Raw genomic sequence first — 17,365 nt, forward strand, 5'->3', positions numbered from 1 at the left:
CGGTCTGCGAGCGAGGAAGAAAGAACAATCTAACCTGGCGGGTTGACTGTCGAAGGGGAAAGAGCGACTAAAGCGGAGTCATAGCTTGAGGGCAGACAGGAAACCGGACCGATCGCGCGTATACTGCGGCGCGAGTGATGCGCATGCGACCGCGGATGGACGTGTGGTGTTCGCGTTCTTCTTGTAGGGTGGGTGAGCAGCAAGGCGAGAGGATGTTGGCGGTAACATCCAAAGTTCGGTTCGGGTTCGGGGGAGGTGGTTGGATCTGTCACCGTCCCTGCGGCTCCGCCTGGCCTTAGGTAGTCTAGCTGGGTCTTACAGCAGTAACCTCAACCTGGACTCTGTGCGCCGGCTGCAGATCCCACCAGCAAATGGATGCAAGTGAGCGTTGTTGTGCAGTGCGCTATTACTTGTTGTGTAGTGGGACTGGTGGCTGCAGAGCATTCAGCACTAGACTAGCCTAGCGGTAAGGGGGTACGGCGTACTGTATGTTGCCATCAGTTTGGCCGGCTGCAACAACAGGATCACCACGAGCAAGATGCCATGGCACTTCTGTCAGCACCCGTGTCTACCATGGCCGTTTAGATCGCATGCTGAGATTCCATTGTCTGTATTCTTAGGATACTCGAACGCTCCAATGGATCGAAATGCGCTGGTTTCCTGCATCATAAAGAATCTTCCACTTCCAAGCCGTCTGACCCCCGCCCGCTGCAAAGAACATCGCTATGGAGTAACTGACTTGCCTGCATTGCTACCGCTAGCCGTCGGCATCGTCCTGCTTGTCTTGCAGCTCTCGAGATTGTCTTATTTGAAGGCCACGTTAGGCAAGGTGACAAGGAAACAATGCCAATCGCTCGAGTTATCCACCAGACCAGACCATCTCGCTGTCGACGTCAGAAAACTGATGCGTCCTCACTTCTTCACTTCTTCACTTCTGTAGAACTACGCCATGGACCCATAGTGGAATGCATGTCCGACTCCACGGTTGCTTTGACAACCTCGTAAACCCATGTCGCTCTGCTTGGTTGTTGCAAGGGTTTTAGAACCAGGGATGCCGAAACGTCACCCAACCTTGGGAAAGTGGAGACTCAGTCAGACCAGACTAAATCTGGGTCCCGAGAGACACTACATGTGGCGCACGCCTGGCGTTCGGGGTTCTCCTGGGGAATTGTGGCTCGGTCGCTGCAGCAGTCCTTTGCCGTCTGGTGGCTGGCTTCGACGACGGATAATCCACTGACCTTAGTCTACACAGTAATGCCAAAGAGCACGGATCCTTTACGCACGATCTGGCTGCAGGGTGCACTTGCTCCCTTCGTCCCTAAATTGACTATTGCTATTGCTATTGCTGGGCAGCGGTCATTGTACAAGCCGAGGTTGTCTTGAATTAACACCAGTTGCTTGTTGCTTCTTAAGTTCTGGATACCATGGTTGCTCTAGAAAAATCTAACTAAGCAGTGCGAACATATTCTACCATCTTTCCATCCTTGTATCCTTGTATCAACCCTGCGGCTCTGGCAGTCCAAACGCTTGCCTCGTGCTGTTAGTCTGGAGTGGAGATTCGGATCTGAAGTCTTCAGCCTTACTTGAGCATTCACCTGGTTCTATATTATTGTGGACAGTTCCAAAGGGCTTGGCGAGATAGATAGACGTTTAGAAGCTGCCTTGACGAGCAGGCTTGTCGTTTGTCTATCCATCTGGCTCGATCGATGTTCTAGTTGGGCCGGGCTCAACTCGTCCAAGACAAACTGAGGGGCACACGCGCTGGAAAGATTATGCCGCTCATACTCGACGGAGCCATGGCAGCGCCCGCCGAAATGCACGTTGATCTTGGGGTTGATGATCTTTTTGGAGACGGTGGAATGAATCTTCAGACTCGCCCGGGCAAACGATTGCTGCAGAGAATCAACGATCTTCGTAACCGCGGATCTTGCCAGTAATACTCCTTGAATCACTGCAGGTTCTATCTCTTACTAAGCTTTCTATAGGGGTCTAGCATGGTCAAAGTCGGGAACTCTTGCATCAATTGCACCTGATGGACGATCACTCGAACTACGATACATTCGTGCTCACCCGAAAGATGCAGTCTGGGGTTTGAGTGAGCCCACAATCTACGTACCGGAGGGTGACCTGATCGGTGGCCCCATCATGCACCTCTCTTGGGCACCAACTCAGACATCTGATCTCGCAATCATTGACGCCACGGGGAGGGTGGCCATTGTGAACTTCAGCATAAACATCAATCGCCCCTCAACTCACCGTAAGTGGGACGCTGATCCTACCGATGACCTTAATTCAGTCGTAGGGACGTACTGGCTGAACACCCTACCGACACATCGAAACTCGGTAACATGTCCCGATTCGTCATGTGGTGAAACTTCTACTAATACAATCAAGGCCAATCCTCTGCACGCACCTGCAGTCAAAGAGGGCACCGCAACCAGTTATGTCTTCGAGACCGCTATTACAATTAGCAACGCACCGTATCATCCCAACCCGACTCGGTCTGCTCTTTTCTGCGTTACAGCCAACGGCATGTTGAAGATGTTCTGGGCGCAGAACAACAGCAAAATGCAGGAGACATCAATGGAGTTGGAAAGTATAACGTCGTCGGATGACTTGGTCACACACGCAGCTGTAACTTCTGACACGAGGTGTAAGTCGAACTCGTCTATCATCTCAGAACTCCACAACCCTAACTGTATTGTCAGCAAAGTGTATGTGGGTAGCTCTGGCCACATCTTCTAGACAGCTTCAGGTAGTTCAAGTTGGCCTTGCCTGGGGCCTTGTACAACAGGACGCTGCTAAAGGCGCCACAGCAGGCGCTCAACAGCTGAATCCAGCACTGAGAGGCAAACATGCGGCTATTACCAGCTGGCTACCGGGTAATTCGCCAGAGTCACCATTGGACCCACTTATGACACAGATTTCGTGTCTTGAGTTGTTACCTCCAGCGCTCGATCAGTCAAGCAAGGCTTGGTTATGGCCAGTCGTTTTGACGGTACGATCGTTCGTCCCGGCCCCGGATACTCCGTATAATCAGGAAGTTCAAAGTATCATTGATAGGTGGGAGATCACTACGGAGCAACCTCAAACTCTTCACCCCGGCTTCGAAAATCTTGGGCCAAGAAGGAATAGTATGGGAGCTGCGCCGACGCCTACTTTTAGACTGAAGAGGTTAGAACCCATTGTCTTGACGAAAATCGTAATTGGCATCAGTCTCGTTCGCCTTAATACCGCAATCTGCATTGCATATAGTGACGGCACTGTCGAATATCGGGATCGAACCACGTTCAGTCTAACGTGGACCGAAGCAAACCTCAACCGCATCAACTCAATTCACGAGGCTGGCTTCACTCACAGCGGCGAGCAATCTTGCTTGCAAACTGCTGTATCTCCTACATTGTGCTCGCTAGTACAATTGCGCGAAGACAATAGTATAAAATGGCACGGCCTCGAATACACACTTGCCGATATTGCTGATCTAGACAACCCGGATAATGCAGCACGGTATAATGCCGTCGTGGCTGCTTTGACCATGACTATCGGGCAGGCAGCTGCGTCGAATAATAATGTCGATGACATACTTGCCGTTGCAAGGCAATTCAATGGCATGCGCAGTTTCTCACACGACTTACTGAATGAAATGGTCCGCATGATGCGTGTCCAGGTCGACTATTCCGAAGAGTCGCATCATGACAGTCTTGTGCGCAACCAGCTACTACAACTATGCCTCAGCACCCTCAATCATTTAGAGTGGAATGGTGAGTTTCAACCGCGTGGCTTTCGCAGCAAAGTGGCCATGTTTGGTTTGAATCTGCGCGGCATCGTCATCTTGATCACGATCGCCAACAATGCGCCTGTTCACATGAAAAATATGACTCCCTTGGACGAGCCCGGTAAGTACCTTCATCAAACTTTGAATACTCTGCCATTTTGTGTAACTCACGACTGACAAGAAAAAAAAACAGAGGTCGTTGACGCTCTAGCTGGTTGTTGCAAATGGTCCATAGACCTTCTCTGTTGGATCGTGGATTCACTCTTCTGTCTTCTCAACGACCAGAAGTTTCAGGGGTTTTTAAATGCAGCGGAACTTTCCAAGATGAATACGTATCTTCTGGAGAAGAACGATATTGCGTTACACATGATTCTATCCTCGCCGATTCGTGGCCTTCTGTCGGCGGTGTGCCGGCGAATGCAACATCTCCACCAGATATCCCTCAAGGCTGTCGAGTACTATGAAACACATGACGCCACGTCCACCAATGCACCCCAGCCTGCTTTGCGCGCGGCATACAATAAGATGCTTCGTCACACAAGCAGTCCACTTATTCAAGTAGTCAAGTTTGAGGAACTGTTAAGCACTTTTGCTAAAAACATCAAATGGCAATACCAAGAACAATTCTCCCAGCTCGGAGCACGTGCCATGGAGGCCGCAAAAAAGATTAATCCCGATGCGCCAAAAACCGTTGGAGAGGAAGCTATCAAGCGCGCCCAAGCGCACAACGAGCTCACCATGCTTCTCGGGGGTGCACCAGGAGGCGCACTACTTCCGGTTTTGAAGAATTTTTTCAAGACAGACCTCCCACAATTCCGGACCGAATGCAACCCCGCTGAACTCTTCTTCGGCAACTATGACATTCTTGAGGTCGACGATGACCCGAAGGTGTTGGCGGCGCGTAAAATGAGGGCTTCAAGGGTCGATCTTTTCAAACGGGTGGAGATATTTCGTGGGCGGAAGATGACAAACGCCACCGGTGAGGAGGCAGATGTGGAATGGCGACGATGTGTGCGCTGTGCGAGCGTTATGGAGGACATCGCCCCCTTCATGTCAGCTAAACCAGGTATTGCATTTGTGCTGAGTCAACAAAGAAATTGTTGTTGTGCTGGACGATTGGCTATCCTAGGAAAGAATGAACTAGTGGGTTAGGTATAGCTGGCATATAGTAGAGATATAATAACAATGAATAACAATTTTAGTGATAATAATAGTAAATATCCTATGTTAATTAATTATTTATAAATAAATTTAAATTTTATAAATATTACTTTTTTATAATATTAAAAAGAAGACACAATTTTGCCGCGGGACGTTAGTACTTACTTATTTGGTTTATTTCAGTGGTTTCGTTGAATTAAGTTTTTATTCTTATTACTATTTAATCGAAATGCGTTTTATCCGTTTGCGTTTTACTAACTCTACTAGTTCTCCGCCAGTACCCAGACGAATTGCCGGGAGCACGAGCCCAGCTACGAATCGAGCCCCAGGTCTAAGGGTTCGTCGTTACGGTTTTGACGCTGGTGAGGTTTGTTTATTACCATCAAGAGAATTTGCGACCAGATCGTGCTGTTGTTGTTGTTGAGAACAGATAGCAGTGAAACTGCCCTTTGAACCAAAGAGCGATGAGCTGGCGACATTGGTGAGTCACTGGCTACAGTAGTCTGTTCTGCTACATCGTCAGTGGTACTAAGCTGTTCAAATTTCATTGGTGGTAGAGAGGAACAGTCTGATATGCATTTGCCCTTCACGTGTCAGCGTCCAGGTCGACGTCAAATTGTATTAATAATTGGACACCGATACCTACCGAAAATAATTGTCGTATTCGTTTAGTATGGAAGATCGCCATCCGATGCCGACGCTGGTCGATAAGTATGAATGGTACGGCGGCATACTGCCGGGAATCTCGTTGTTCGAAGACGCGTTGCCATTGACGTGAGATTGGAAATCATGCCTTGAGGGACAGCATGAGGCGCTGTTCGGGACCATAATGCAGCCTGGCTATTTTATTCGCATTTGACTTAGCAATGATATCATTATCTACCGCAAACAACCTTCTGTCACCGTAGCACAGCCTACAGAGATGGGAGTTCTCCCGTCGTGACCAATGCCATATCGTTCAGTTGTTTCGTCAAAACTTTGTGGAACCTTGTGCAATCCAACTAGAGCATAAGACAGGAACAGTCACCACAAAATATAACAAAGGAATCTTTCGAATACGGGTGTCTTGGGACGACGACTGATATTTAAATGGATGCTCAACCGAAGATCAATACATCCGATGAATGATGACAAGACTTTGATACGACTGGAGATGACTGCCGTTGTTCCAATATTGGTCTCAGAAAGCTCTGGTCTCTTTTCAATGAAAGCACAAAGAATTCTTCTCCTTGGGAAATGCGGGTATGGACTATGGGTTGATTGAAGCACATTGCAAGCCCGCCCACTCTGGTTGGCATCCCGCCTATCAACGATGCGGCAGATTGTATTGTGAACGTTATAATAAGGTTGCGTTTTTGGTGGAGAAGCAATGAATCCACCATTACTTATTAGTGTGGGGGGTCTGGAGAGAAGCACGTGCTGTTGGTTTGCAGCCTTTGGATTCGCTTGCACGGTCCAAAACACTTGCAAGCAAGTCTGATCTGCAGGCTTCATGCTCCTACAGAGGGAGACTGCAGACCCTGAGCTTCTTGCAACCTTTCTTTGGCGCTCCAGTCTCGCTCGGCACATCCACTTATCTTGCCCATTGTTTCCCTGTGTGGCTTCTGGCACTGCATGAACTAGGCCGTTGAGACTCTAGATTCGAGCAGGGCACCCCTACGACGCCAAGCGTCATCTCGGGGCTCTTAGGATAGAGTCCCACGTGCTCGAATCTGCTGCCTCAATTGGCTCCCTCTCGTTCGCTCATTGGTTCAACACACTCCGGCTACCTCATAGCCAATACCAGACAACCTTTCTGTCGCGTGCTCATTCAAGTGAGAGAGACGATCTGAAAGATATGCGACCCCTCGCAGGCTTTAGTGCTTTAAGCACGAGTCGCTGTGATCTCTGGCAAGCACGTTCTTCAATTGAGTATCGTGCCGCGTACAGTTTTGTGAGAGATTCTGGACCGTCCTTTTCCCTGCTAAACTCTTCGACATTCACATGTGGTGATATTCTCTTCTTGTCGTCCTAGAAGTTTTGGACGATAACTTGATCTCATCTCTCTCTGCTTCATATCATTCTTGTACGGTTCCACCATTGGTCACGCGCTTACACGGAAGTTCTTGAGCAACGGCCACGGATTGTGTAGACATTCAAATCCCCCGGGTATAATCCCTTGCAAAGCATCAAGCTACCAATACTCTGAAAGCAAGTCGATTGCACTGAAGTTTTATCAATCACGTACAAAGACAGTTGTTCGGTACTCCAGTGATACCCGTTGACTGGACATCTACCCAGCTTTCGAAATGCCTCGACTCACGATGCCGCCAACCCCAGTCTCTTCTACAGAGATGAAGTGTCAAGATGGTGTCAAGCAACTGTCGGCTCTACAGATGTCATTTGAACTCCCACCCTCAGCCATTGGTGCCAACGGTGCCTCACGCCCTTCCAGCTCCGAGACTACATCAAACATGGACAACCCATATCCGGTGCAAGCAAGTGAGACCGTCAAGTCAAGGAGGCGCTCGTCTGCGGCGCAGAAAGAGTCCTTCACGCTGCCTCCCCCTCCTACGAGATCTCGGAAGATCATACAGATGAAGCCACAGCCCAGGGAGGAGCCTGCGGAGCCACCGACTCCGACAAAGACATCTACCACGGCGAAAGGTGCAGCGGCTTCTGGGACGAAAAAGAAACAACCCTCGGCTACCAGCGCAGCAGGAAGAAAGATTGCGAGGAAGACGGCCCACAGCCTTATTGAGAGGCGTCGCAGGTCGAAGATGAATGAGGAATTTGCAGTCTTAAAGGACTTGATTCCTGCTTGTACAGGAGAAATGCACAAATTGGCCATTCTACAGGTTAGTGACGGGGTGATCTTGAACTCAGTCTGTAAAACTAACGTCATTTTTTCCTGGCTAGGCTTCCATAGAATATGTCCGCTATCTGGAAGATTGCGTTGCTCAGCTTAAGTTGCAACGAGACCCTCATTCCTCAGCACCGACGCCGACCGAGTTTGTCCTTCCACCAGCAGCCAACTACGATATCTTAGAGACAGAACAACTTCAGGATGATGATGGATGTGGAGATGTGGAGATGGGAGGATCGGAAGCAGCATCGCCCACATGGACAGAACGCACCTCTCGCTCACAACGGCCGTCAGAATCGCCCGCTCTGCTGGCACAGGATACCCAGAATAGGCATGGCTCATACTCATCTGTTTCGACAGACCATCGCCACTACAGCTTCAGCTCGGCGGCCTCCCCAGCCTTTGGACCGCAGACATATGGATACGCTAGAAACATCCCGTCAGGATCAAACTCGACGCTGACAAGCCCGGCATTAGCTCCACAGCGTGACCTGGATCAAGAGGCCACTGCTGCACTTTTGATGTTGAACAACGATCGGAGAGGGGTCGTTAATACCGGTGCAAGGGGCATGAGCGTCAAGGATCTGCTAAGCGCATGATCACCCAAGTCAATACTCAGACTGAGCATGATCAAATTATGTGTTGCTTTTTAAAATTGGCGTTGACGGTAGCAGTCGACCCATGAGACTTGTTAGGGTCTTGCATTTATTGGAGTGGGTAATTGCGGTTGCAAAACAGGTCACAACTTTTGGTGGGGTTGTCTTGTCGTCCTCAAGCCGTGAGCTTACAAATGCGCAAGGTGTTCCAGGTAGGGCATCCGTCACTATAAGATATACAGAAGACTGGCACGACAAGTCACTGAATACACTCACAGACGGAAGACATGCGATGAACTTATTAATAGACGTTTATTTGTTGCAAACCCGCGCGTGACATCCAAGCAGCCAAACAGCATCGTCTCATTCCTGCTTTAGTGAAATTGCATCACGTCACGTGCTGACAAAACTAGTTTATCGAACGTCTCTGATCAGCATATTTCATCTTGTTCAGCACAACATCACATAGTTGCAATTATCATTTTACAATGTTGCCTTTTAAGAAGCTATGTACAACCACTAGAGATGGCCACATAATTTGATCAAGGATTTGTCTCCTAGGTCCACTTCACGAAGCCTGGCGTCCGAAGAACGACATGACCATAGACCGATGCTGATCTAACCTAGGTGTTGGCATATCTGCCATTTTTTCGCCGGCTTCAAAAACCATCAAGGCCTCAAGCAGGACAAAGTCGTGTGCATCTGTTTCAGCAATATGTAGACACACGTCCATTGCCTTGTTTCTCTGACGAACGTGCTCTGCGAAAAGGACACCCTGATCACGCAGCACCTCATGTGACCCAACCGTGACATACAACGCCTTGCTCACTTTCTCCCAGTCATTAAGCCATTTGCCATCAACGTCAAGTGGCATAGGCCATCCTCGCTGGTCTTCAATCGACCTCGGTGGAGTTTGAGATTCCCCTAGTAGTGCCTGTGCTGAGGTGGCTGCAATCTCCGACGCGAGCATGTCGATATACTGGTTTTCCAGGAACGAATGCATCGTGGTCGATGTCGAAACCCACGGAGATACTGTAAATGCGCCGGCGAGCGGTTCGCTCAAGGTGATCTGAGGCTTTCCATGAGCGAGGTGGCCTAACAACTGTGCGGTGAGATTGGCTCCAGCCGAGTCGCCTCCTACAACGATATTACCAGGGCGAATACCCGAATTCAACATGCATCCCAGAGCGGCGTTGGCTTGTGAGATCTGCAACGGGTGCCTTGCATCCGGACAGAGCGTATATTGCAGGACAGCAACGGCAACCTCGACACCGGGAACATCGTTTTCGATGTACGCACGGTAGCACCATTCAAGGTGTCCAGGTGCCATTGGTGCAATATATCCACCACCATGGAGGAACAACACGTATTTTGACGCCTTGTTGCGATTCCCGATCCACAAAAGGGACGATTTGCCGTCAGGCAACATCTCGATGTCCATCTTCAGTCTGTCAAGCGCCGAGATGTCGTTGGCACGGCGAGCTGCGGCTGTCTTCTTCGACATCCACGACTCATAGGTCTCGACTGACGTCGGACTTATAAACTGGATCTCGCGTGGTTTGAGACATCCAAGAATGGTGCGGATGATCCCGACGCGCAGATATAAGTGTATGGGGAGCGCTCGCCGCCACGCAAGCCACGTGCATCGCACACAGTTGATTATCAAGCGAGGAAGGACTGGAGAGAGAAATCAGCAATCGAATCGTCGCATCGCCGAAATTCACATACTAATTAGTGGTAATCTGAAAGCGAAGTTGAGCTTCTCGAAAATGGTAAGAGAAGGTTTCATGCTGCCGTCCGTTACACCAGTGGTCATGGAAATCAGTGCCCAGGCCGGTGATATTCGCATACAACAGGTTCTTGTCGATGAAATAGCCTTCATGGGACGGATGTGTCGGCTGCATTTACACCCCAACAACCTCGGCATTTTAAAACAACGGCTAGTATGCTAGCTTGATCTTGTCTGTGGGTTGTCTCCGCAACCCCGAAAGTCCGGAGTCGCTTCGGGTTCAGTCGCGGGACCGGTCCGGGGCAAAGTTTACACGCGGGGAGCATTCCGGGCGTGTATTAGTACATCTGCTAAATTTCTTTTGATTCAAGATTGGTCTTACCATGGCTACCAGACCGTTACTCGGCATATTAATCAAGCCCGCCGGGCTAGCCCAAATCCCACCACAGTGCTCCTGGATTCCTTTGAAATGATGTCGTATCCTCGATTTCAACTACATAGCTGAATGGCGTCCTTCATAACGGACCCTTCTTCTCCGTCGCTTTCCCTCGATCTTCTTATCGGTAGTGTACATCATGTGGAGTAATGAAGGCTACGGTTTTCGGAAACCATGAGGTTGCTCTCTTGCACTTCTCGCGCCGCGGGTATCCGCAATTGTGGCATCTGTGTAATCGAACCACCCCCTCCAAGAATCTCATATCTCATATACGCCAGGATCGTCGGCCTGATCGAGATTTATTTGTAGGAGCAGGATCTGAGGTCTCACGACTTGGAGAGGAGAATGACAGCAGCTCGGATAACAAGCTTGTCGTAGTTGATGTTGCCGGAAAGAAAATTGGCCCTGGGACGTGTTGAGCTCCATTCTGCCGGCGACACTGAGTCTGTTAAAATATTGATTGTGATTAGTGATAAATGATCTGAAATTATCAAATATGATTCGGATGATAACCTGGCGCTGATACTTGTCATGATAAATGAAGTAAATCAGGAGTTACACTATTTTAACCATGTCATACCATCCCCATCCCACATCACATTATCCTGTAGCAGAAATAACTTTTATGTTATTAGTCTCGGTGCTTGCGCCTTTGTGCACCTTGTGATACCTAGACCAGAGGTATACTTTTCTGTATACCAAATACATGTCACAACTCCACGCTCAACTCATGTCGCCTCTGGGGAAACCATCTGTCCCAAGTTTGCTGCTTCCATAACAACCAATTGTCCGGTTGGATCTATTGGCTTCCCGAGACATACCCCGGTGAAGTTGTACACCCAGAAGTCTTTCGAATCTAATGTGCCTTGATCATACTCTTGTGGCACGGTTCGGGCGATACCAAAATTGTGGTAGCGGTCAGGATCGAGGAACCATACTTCCGTGTTTGAACTCCAGCAGGCTAACAAGTCTCCCTCGCTGCCAGAGAAGCTGGTATACTTGCCACATGGCGTTTTTCGCGTCTCTATGCAGGCCACTATGATCATCCCCAAGGCCAGTATACCAAGCATCATAGTATAAGCCTTGTACCATACGGAGTTGATGCAAGGTACAACCGTCGACGTTGCGCCGACAGCTAGATACCGTATGAATACCGCGGCCGTTGCTAGAGTGAACATCAAGTAAAACATGCAAACGACGAAGTTTGTTGTGGTGAACCTTACCGCACCAGCCCAAGGCAAAATGTATACGCCAAGCATTGTAGGGAGTCCTAGCAGGAAAAGCGTGAAGAACACGCGAAACAGAATGCTTGGCCAGAACGTGCATGGACGAAACCGTCTCCGGTTCTCCACAACAATAGCTGGAGAATCCAACAGCCCGTCCTTGGATACGTAGCTACCATGTTGGTAAATCTGTAGGTTGTGTTCTTCCAGGCGCGTGAATGACGCGCCGTATACAAAGTGTTCTGTTAGCCATAACCCGGCCGGAAGACGCAAGACTCCAAGCAGTGCAATGGGAAAGAAGACAAAGTCCACAGCCATGTTGGAGATGACGCTCTGTGCGCTCGTCGTTCTTGCGGCACCTAACGCAATCAGCGTCATGGCTTGTGCGCCTTGCAAAGTGACTATGAGTGTTTTGAGCATTTCCACCGAGAATATCCGAATGCGTGATTTGGCCGGCAGCTGATTACACTGTGGAAGACTCGTATCAACCATTGCTTCAGAACCGTCCCAACCCTCCGCTGTCCAAAAGAGAGCGTTAGACGCCGCCATATCGGATGGGTCCCAGGCATTGGCTCGGATCCGTCGGTCGGCAATGGCAGCGTAGCGCCACAAAATAGATGTCGGATTATAATGGCTGATGCGCTCGTGCCATTTTGGTCGCCTTTTGCAGAGATATGATGGTTCGGGCGCTCCAGCAATAATGTGTGCAATTAGCGGTGCCAGGGCGAGAGTGAAGAGTGACACCCATTCCGGAAAGGATATGCCTCGACTTTGAAATGTGAGTGGGTAGATTTTGGTATGACCGAAATCCCAGTCGTTTTGAGTAGACATCGTGATGTCGTCGTCGCACTGTTTCTCAGGTCTTCTACGAATCGCATTACTCCCAAATATGTTGGCACAAGTGTAGCAACAGGAGTAGCGAGCCCATATATACGAGTAGCCATCGTATACGTTCAGCTTATTTGCATAAGCACAACCCCCCGAACAGCGCATTCAGGCCTAGCCTAACCTCAAAGATCCATAATGAAAATAAGCGGAAACACGGCAGCTGTTTGAAAATTATCACCCGAAATAAAATAATCCCAGAGCTACATTATCACTACTAAAAATAACTGTGGAGTCGATCCAGGAACCTGATCCTACAAAAAATCTAACAAAGCTGACGAGCAATCCAACGGCCCATGATTGAAACTTACATAGTGGGGATGAATTTCGCGAAATTTCGTGCGAAATTTCGTACGATGATCAATCATATGACTTCTGAATAGTGCTCGTTACTTATTGAAATATTTCCGTTGCAATATCTTCGGTAAAAAGATTCAATGGCTGACTCCAATCAAATGATAGCTCGTTCATGGTAGAGTCGTCCATGAGTTCAAACGGCAAAATCTCAACTAGATCGCCAATTGCGGGCTGCGGTGTCTCTTGGGTGGCTCTGGCTCCACCGCCAGTCGAAAAATCATCCCGGACAGCCCCAGTATGTTTGGTTCGAGATTCTACAAACACGCAATTAGCAGATTGACAATGAGTCTACAACTTATGTGACTTGCTAATATTCTTCCCAGGCATAACATCGTTGTGGATCTTCCGTAGTAGCTTGAGGGATTTCTGAACTGAGGCGCTTTGAGAAGTCAGATGCTCTAATATTGTATCGCAGAACTTCCAGTGGCGCTGAATCTCGTGCTGAGAGAAACAATCTCTCAGTTGAGGGTGCAGTTGGCTGACAATAAGAATCAAGCCAGAGGTACATGCGTAAAGTCCGTCCCACCACCATCCCCCGGTATACGGAGTATGGTAAGTTTTATGTACTACTTCAATCAGCTCAATAGCCGCCTGTATGCACGTCTTCGCGCATTCGACGGTGAACGAATTATATATGGAATTACAAAGTGCGCTGTCATTGACTGAGCACGAACTTGGTGCTGCTTGGCCGGCGACACATAGCTGGGTTAGGATTGGGCGATGAAGCATAATTCGAAGATACAGAAATCTGTCCATGTCAGATTCTGGGCATACAGAAATTAATAGGATTTTCCATACCTTCCATGCAGAACGATTCGCTGTGTTTCAAATATCAGTCGCTGAGATTCGGGAACTTCTGTCAAATTTTGCGGTTTCATCCAGGAGAGGATTGGGGGCACAGATTGTTCGAATGACGCAAGCCTTGAGTCGAGTTCCAGTGTTAACTTAAAGTCGTGCGACTTAGTTTGCGCCTGCATAGCGCCAGTCGCCAGTCCGTTGTTACCTCCTTCGTAGACCTGGGAAAGAATGTCCTTGAGTAATTCGCATAGGCGAGAGTATTCGTTGAAGAACTGAAGCTGTGATGGGCAATGCTGTGAATTCAAGTCGCTTGACCGGCCGCAACCAGATACGACATATTCCACCACGGATGGCATTGGACGCGGTGGGATATTGGCGGTCATTGTTGGGCGTCCGAAAGTCATACTCACGATCCTAAGGGATGTAGTTAAGATTTGCGGATAACAGAATTATTGGTGCGAAAGAGGGCAAGCTTGGGGTTTGTCTGTGTTTGAGGTACATACATATCGAGTATGACGCATCCATGCCACGTCCGTCGACTAATTTCGATTTCAAGCTGACTCCTATCTCCTTTTGGTGCCTCAGTGTGAAGACCAAGTCCTTGAGCAACCCGACAGGCCACGCCCACAGCATTCCAGGTTCGAGTGGGAAAAGGTGTGCTCTGTAGAAATACTGCCAGCAACAGCAAACACTGTACCACACCGATGTTATTAGTCTCAAGCAAGTCCAGTCCAATGAATGATTTGGCTTTGTGGAGGAACGACTTGGCTGCTGTGTCTTTTGGTGCAGGCGACAGATCAGAGAATGTGGCACCGATTGCAAATATGGTGTTGAGAGCGCAATGAAACAAGATGGTGTTGGCTTCCCCGTCAGGTGAGCTACCCAGACCAACTCCGCTAAACTCTGAAGTGAGGTTAACCTCCCCTTCCGTCTTCCAAATATTTTGATAAGCCTGCTCGAAAGCAGGCCTGTGGAAGATTGGATAAAGATAGAATACTTTGGTCCAGAACCTATCAAGGAGATGATCCGCTAGTGATCGTGGCGGTAAACTGAAGCTCTCTGAGTGGCTAAAGTTGAGATAGCATGTACGTGCTCCTATAGTTCGTCTACCACCATCTGACTGTGGTGGGTTGATGAGCGGAATTACGGTGTGCTTAGGGCTCCTGGCCGTTGCCATAGCCTCCTGCATAAAGGATGCTGCGGAAGATGTGCCATAGAATTCCCCAGATGTGTCAAAAGCGCCATCAATTTCGTCCTCATCGGCAATTGTGCCCATTGCTGTAATGCCGCTTTCCATATCATCTGTATCGAGGCTGACCGGAGAGGCTGCCGGGATCGACCCGCGATGTCTAGTAGCCGTTGACGGGTTCGAACCGACTAAATTGGTGACATCTGCGTGTGAAACCGATTCATAATGCGACAACAGCCTTGCAGGCTCGGAATCACGAAGGTCCGATGTTGGTGCACTTTCGCCACCAAATGGCTCTATACTGATTCCGTGCTGCTCAAGCTTTTGTTCGAGATAATGTATCCGATCATGCAAAACTCTGATATATCTATGAGGAAATGTTAGTATTATCACAACTGGCATTTGCTGTTGTGGAATTTACAAATCTTTACTTGCTGTTCGAGCATTATCCGTGGTATATATACACTGATCGAGGGATAACCCACGTCGCTGGCACGACAAACAGATTGGCTTCCCACCATCGCATCGACTCTTTCGCTCACGACATGGCTCACAAGCCAGCGGAATTTTCCTTCGCCGTTGACGCTCGCGAACATCAGACATAGTTGTTCACCCTTTATTTTATTTTGTCCGTTTTAGGTAGAATGGATACTTCTAAGCACACAAGACACCGAAGAGAAATGCGAAGCAGAACCGCAACTTAGATCAGAAGTTGTTGCGCGGGCGCTGTCCGGAGAACACTGTAAGTATTGGTTGCAAAAAAAACAAACCAAAAACCAAAAAAGAGCCCTTTCTTTGAGACCGATATTACAGAAGCATTGCGCATTTGGTAGCATACTTGTTGCCCTCTTCTGACAGTTTGTTTCAACTTGTGCAATTCGGTCGAGACCTCGGCATTAGGTTAGAAGGTCGGTATTTTAGCCTCAAGTAGATCACAACATGTAGCTAGCCTCTCAGCAAATGTAACGAGTTATGGTCTACAAAATCGATACATAGTAGGATCAGGAAAGGCTTAGGTTAGTGGTTTCCCCATGGTCGGGACAGTTCCGGGAAAGCTCTGGAAGTCCGGGACGGAGCCGATCCTACGTAAAGAGAAACTCATTGGTGCGGGGTCTGCCGGAGACTGCTGGAGACAACCAAATTCCGAGGTGCCTGTTGAGCACGAGCCACAGTAACAAAACAATGACGATCACAAGTCTGAATTATTAAACTGTGGTATCAAGACACATTGTATTAAAACTATCACCGACTTTAAATAAGGTGGTTATCGAAGTTTTATACGACGATTTCTACCATCAGTCTATTCAAACTTGATAATTGTGAAGGCGACTTGTCTGATTTTATCATCCGACTATTGCTTAAATAAAGTCCTGGGCGTAGTTTGGAGGATCCGGGTCAAATTAAAGCAACTGACGCCACCCATCGACTTGCACCGAAGACAAGCTGCTTAAGGCATGTCTTTTGGCACTGATTGTGACTCAATGACAGCGTCAAAAAATGGCATCATTAAAATTCTTACCAGAGAAACAGGAATAACTCTTTGAAACCGTGGAGTACAATATAATCACTTACTTGAATTATTAGCGATAAACGCAGCCCGTTCGCTGCATAATACCTCTGGCACGTCTCAAATTGATACAGTCAGATGTCCATACACGTCCTTTCGATGAATACTGACAAACCTGCAGTATTCATGTTTTAACGCCTGGCTATGATGAAGCTGTCGAGGGGAATGGGGGTGACGCATCAGGATGGGCTACACCCACCCGGGCACTCGCAGAATGTGTTCGCTTCAACGACACCATCGGAGTATATTTCTCGGTCTTGCCAGTGACAGCTCCTGGACCAGCCGTTCCAGGTCTTATGGACAAAGGAAGAAAACTTGCACGTACTCTATATAATAAGGTCTGGGAGGTCTGTTGCCAGCGAAAAGGCAGATTCGGCTTTTTCGCTAGTCTCCTGATTTCAATGATATTGATGGGACGATCCAAGAAACAAGGCACGTTTTTGAGGCCGACAAGAAGGCTAACGGTGTCATCGTCATGATATCTTATGAGTTGACCGTTCCGTATCGACAGAATCCATGCTTCAGAGAGATCCTGGTATAGCCGCTGCCCTGGATCTAGCAAACTAAATATGAAACATTCAGCACCGAATGAGACACAAAATTTAAGCGACTTCCTATTTATTTTTTATTTTTTTAAACAATTGTCATACTCGACAGCAGAACTCGCCATGATGTCCGCACTTATTCAGTATGCGGTTATAGATTACCTATCGGTACCATATATACCTATTCTTTGACCATCTTAGCATTATTGGCTACTACCTTTCATGCATATCACATGACTTCAAGCCGGTATCGTAACGG

At 48.4% G+C, this 17,365-nt stretch overlaps 6 protein-coding genes across 6 annotated transcripts; 3 read left to right on the forward strand and 3 right to left on the reverse strand.

The window, feature by feature from the left end:
* The first annotated feature begins 1,356 nt into the window (after positions 1–1,356).
* On the forward strand, positions 1,357–4,988 carry BKA67DRAFT_364014 (RNA polymerase II mediator complex subunit Sin4). The gene is made up of 6 exons (XM_046096442.1): positions 1,357–1,933; positions 1,986–2,257; positions 2,303–2,343; positions 2,395–2,653; positions 2,709–3,896; positions 3,957–4,988. Exons 1-6 carry the CDS (start codon positions 1,773–1,775, stop codon positions 4,925–4,927), a joined length of 2,892 nt encoding a protein of 963 aa, XP_045954945.1. The 5' UTR covers positions 1,357–1,772; the 3' UTR covers positions 4,928–4,988.
* Positions 4,989–7,087: 2,099 nt separating this feature from the next.
* Positions 7,088–8,663, forward strand: BKA67DRAFT_364052 (uncharacterized protein). Its single transcript, XM_046096443.1, has 2 exons — positions 7,088–7,773; positions 7,835–8,663. Exons 1-2 carry the CDS (start codon positions 7,225–7,227, stop codon positions 8,378–8,380), a joined length of 1,095 nt encoding a protein of 364 aa, XP_045954946.1. The 5' UTR covers positions 7,088–7,224; the 3' UTR covers positions 8,381–8,663.
* Positions 8,664–8,945: 282 nt separating this feature from the next.
* BKA67DRAFT_661415 (Alpha/Beta hydrolase protein) lies at positions 8,946–10,193 on the reverse strand (the record flags this gene model as incomplete). Its single annotated transcript, XM_046107806.1, has 2 exons — positions 8,946–10,054; positions 10,106–10,193. The coding sequence occupies 2 exons, from the start codon at positions 10,191–10,193 to the stop codon at positions 8,946–8,948; spliced, it is 1,197 nt and encodes a 398-aa protein (XP_045954947.1).
* A 1,077-nt stretch (positions 10,194–11,270) lies between these two features.
* BKA67DRAFT_661416 (uncharacterized protein) lies at positions 11,271–12,596 on the reverse strand (the record flags this gene model as incomplete). The annotated part of the gene is made up of 1 exon (XM_046107807.1): positions 11,271–12,596. One exon carries the CDS (start codon positions 12,594–12,596, stop codon positions 11,271–11,273), a length of 1,326 nt encoding a protein of 441 aa, XP_045954948.1.
* Positions 12,597–13,291: 695 nt separating this feature from the next.
* BKA67DRAFT_681534 (fungal-specific transcription factor domain-containing protein) lies at positions 13,292–15,597 on the reverse strand (the record flags this gene model as incomplete). The annotated part of the gene is made up of 4 exons (XM_046108920.1): positions 13,292–13,755; positions 13,806–14,219; positions 14,309–15,361; positions 15,416–15,597. 4 exons carry the CDS (start codon positions 15,595–15,597, stop codon positions 13,296–13,298), a joined length of 2,109 nt encoding a protein of 702 aa, XP_045954949.1. The 3' UTR covers positions 13,292–13,295.
* A 1,231-nt stretch (positions 15,598–16,828) lies between these two features.
* BKA67DRAFT_574819 (uncharacterized protein) lies at positions 16,829–17,056 on the forward strand. Its single transcript, XM_046103450.1, has one exon. It carries the CDS (start codon positions 16,858–16,860, stop codon positions 17,038–17,040), a length of 183 nt encoding a protein of 60 aa, XP_045954950.1. The 5' UTR covers positions 16,829–16,857; the 3' UTR covers positions 17,041–17,056.
* The last annotated feature ends 309 nt before the right edge of the window (positions 17,057–17,365 follow it).

This window comes from Truncatella angustata, assembly GCF_020726525.1.
Source record: "Truncatella angustata strain MPI-SDFR-AT-0073 chromosome Unknown BKA67scaffold_7, whole genome shotgun sequence".
NCBI classification, from domain to species: domain Eukaryota; kingdom Fungi; phylum Ascomycota; class Sordariomycetes; order Amphisphaeriales; family Sporocadaceae; genus Truncatella; species Truncatella angustata.